The following is a 2,978-nucleotide window of genomic DNA, read 5'->3' on the forward strand; positions in this document are numbered from 1 at the left end:
GCCTGCCCCGGGAAGGGGCGAGCAAGGCCAGGGGCCCGACTCGAGTACCAGACACCAGGACTCCCGGCCCCCAGCTCCCTGAGGGAAAGCACAGGGGTGGGGGGCACAAGAAGACGATGGGAGCAGCGGGCCCAGCCCCTGCCACCCCAAGGCCGCCCCCGAGACCACGAAGAGGGGCGTTGGTGGGTCTGGCTCTTTATTAGCACCCAGGCAGAGAGCCCTGGGAGGAAGGGGGCCGGCAGGGGCCTGGAGCCCAGCAGGACCAGGCCCGGGGGAAGCAGAGGAGCACCCAAGGGCGGAGCAGACGGGCGAGACCCACTCTCCAGGGTCCGCAGAGGAGGGCGCCGGGCTGGGGCCAGTCAGGCTCAGGGCGTGGGGCTGGGCGTCTCCTGCCACGCAGGGGCCGGCCCCAGGACGGTGCCCGCGGCCTCACTGGGCACCTTGGGCCCTGAGCAGGTCAGCGTCCCGTCGGGGGCCAGGGAGCAGGTCAGGGCTGTCTGGTCCACATCCGGGGGCAGCTGGTAGCGGCGGCGGAACTCTCTGGAAATGCAGCCGTGGGCGTCCTGCGCGTGGGGAGTGGGCCAGGTTAGGGGCGAGGCCCCCGTTTGCAGCAGGAGTCCCCGCCTCGGCCCACCCTAGCCTGCCGCTCTCCTCACCTGCCTCTCTCCGTGGCGCCCCTGGATCTCCAGGAAGCCTCCCCACACCCGCACGGCCAGCTCCTCGGGGAGGAAGTGCCGCACGTCCAGGGACATGGAGAACCGGCCCGGCTCGCTCCGCACCTGCAACCAGGGGCCGGCGTCAGGGCGGCCGGCGAACGGCTGGTCGGGAGCTGGTCACACAGGCTAGTTAGGGGCGGGTGGGGGGTTGAGCGGGTTAGTTAAGGGTTGATGGGTTGGTTAAGGAGGTTGGGTTGGTTAGAGGTGGGTTACTGGATCAGTTAGGGAAGGTGGGCTGGTTAGAGGCAGGTTAGTGGGTTGGTTAGGGAAGGTGGGCATGTTAGAGGGGGTTAGTGGGTCAGTTAGGGAAGGTGGGCTGGTTAGAGGTGGGTTAGTGGGTTGGTTAGGGAAGGTGGACTGGTTAGAGGCAGTTAGTGGGCTGGTTAGGGGGATGGGCTGGTTAGAGGGGGTTAGTGGGCTGGTTAGGAGGGAGGGTTGGTTAGAGGGGGTTAGTGGGCCGGTTAGAAAGGAGGGCTGGTTAGAGGCGGTTAGTGGGCCGGTTAGAAGGGAGGGCTGGTTAGAGGTGGTTAGTGGGCTGGTTAGGGGGGAGGGTTGGTTAGAGGCGGGTTAGTGGGCTGGTTAGGGAAGGTGGGCTGGTTAGAGGCAGGTTAGTGGGCCAATTAGGGAAGGTGGGCTGGTTAGAGGGGGTTAGTGGGCTGGTTAGAAGGGAGGGCTGGTTAGAGGGGGTTAGTGGGCCGGTTAGGGGGGAGGGTTGGTTAGAGAGGGTTAGCGGGTCGGTTAGGGGGGAGGTTTGGTTAGAGGGGGTTAGCGGGCCGGTTAGGAGGGAGGGTTGGTTAGAGGCGGGTTAGCGGGCCGGTTAGGTAAGGTGGGCTGGTTAGAGGGGGTTAGTGAGCTGGTTAGGAGGGAGGGTTGGTTAGAAGCGGTTAGTGGGCAAGTTAGGAGGGAGGATTGGTTAGAGGCGGGTTAGTGGGCCGGTTAGAAGGGAGGGCTGGTTAGAGGGGGTTAGTGGGCCGGTTAGGAGGGAGGGCTGGTTAGAGGGGGTTAGTGTTGGGGACTGCTCAGGACCCTGAACGAAAGAGGACCCCGAAACCTTTACCCTGGACAAACCGGAAAATTCCATTACCAGCTTTGCTTGACCTGAGGCACAGGTGCCCTTGTGACAAAGGAAATAGCCAAACTCAAGAGGTAAAAGTAGCCCAGGGCAGTTAACTAAGAGATGCCATTAAGCCCCTAAGTAGAATACCTTCCTCTACCTTGTGCCTTCCTCCTGCCAGATGCTCCAGCCAGATAAACCCTTGCCTTCCTCTCCCCACTATTTCTCAATCTACTCTTGAAGAATGTTGTAAGCCCACCTAATACACCCCGAACCTTTCCTTATTTGGTCTGAGAAGATACTTCCCTGATGATTGACAACTTATGTACCAACCCCCTGCTAAGAAAAGTATAAAACCAGCGTGGCAGTTAATAAAGTTGCCCTTGATCGGCATGTGTCGTCTTGGGCCCCCTATTTATTATCCTCACTAGTTTTATTTCAGGTCGGAACCGCTCACAGAACCCACCCAATTAGGAGCGCTTTCCACTGCTGTCTCTCCGCGGGCCGGAGAGATCTCCAGGGGAAAGCGCAGGTTAGTGGGCCGGTTAGGAGGGAGGGCTGGTTAGAGGCGGGTTAGTGAGCTGGTTAGGAGGGAGGGTTGGTTAGAAGCGCCCTCGCCGGAGCGGACAGCCTGGGGCCCCTCTGCTTCCTGGAGCTGCCCCAGCCGCTGCTGCAGGGGTGTCGTTCAGGGGGTCCTACACAATAGTCACTGGCCGGACCATGGGGCGGCCCACGACCCCAGAGGCATGGGTGGCCCTGAGGGGATGCGCAGGGGCGAGGACGGGCTGAGGGCAGGGCTGGGGGCTCACCTCGGACATGCCGGAGAGCAGCGCCAGGCGGAGCAGGGCCCAGGGGAGGGGCTCGTCCCGAGGCCCCAGCAGCTCCAGCAGCTGGCCAGGGGGCACCGGGCCCCACACGCGCCGCAGCCCGGGGTGCTGGATGACCACGTCCATGCCACAGAGCGCGTGGGCCCGGCCCCTATGTAGGCCCTGCGAGCTGCTTGGTCAGCAGGGGCCGCATTCCCCGCCGGGGTCAGCCCGGGGCCGCGCGGGGCTTTGTGTGCGGGCAGACACGTGAGGAAGCCCCTGGCACGGAGCCCCCCGCCCCCACCGCTGCTCCCCTGGGGCAGAAGGGGGCGAACCAAGAAAAACCCACCCGGACACTGGCAAGCAGAGGCCGGCTGAGCGGCCGGAGCAGCGTCCTGAGGG

The 2,978-nt window shown here is 63.6% G+C and overlaps 1 protein-coding gene across 1 annotated transcript; it reads right to left on the reverse strand.

The window, feature by feature from the left end:
• Positions 1-365: 365 nt before the first annotated feature.
• Positions 366-2,723, reverse strand: CRYAA (crystallin alpha A). The gene is made up of 3 exons (XM_004602498.2): positions 2,580-2,723; positions 657-779; positions 366-563 (listed from the first exon to the last, which is right to left on the reverse strand). Exons 1-3 carry the CDS (start codon positions 2,721-2,723, stop codon positions 366-368), a joined length of 465 nt encoding a protein of 154 aa, XP_004602555.2.
• Between the last annotated feature and the right edge of the window lie 255 nt (positions 2,724-2,978).

This window comes from Sorex araneus, chromosome 2 (assembly GCF_027595985.1).
Source record: "Sorex araneus isolate mSorAra2 chromosome 2, mSorAra2.pri, whole genome shotgun sequence".
Lineage (NCBI taxonomy): Eukaryota > Metazoa > Chordata > Mammalia > Eulipotyphla > Soricidae > Sorex > Sorex araneus.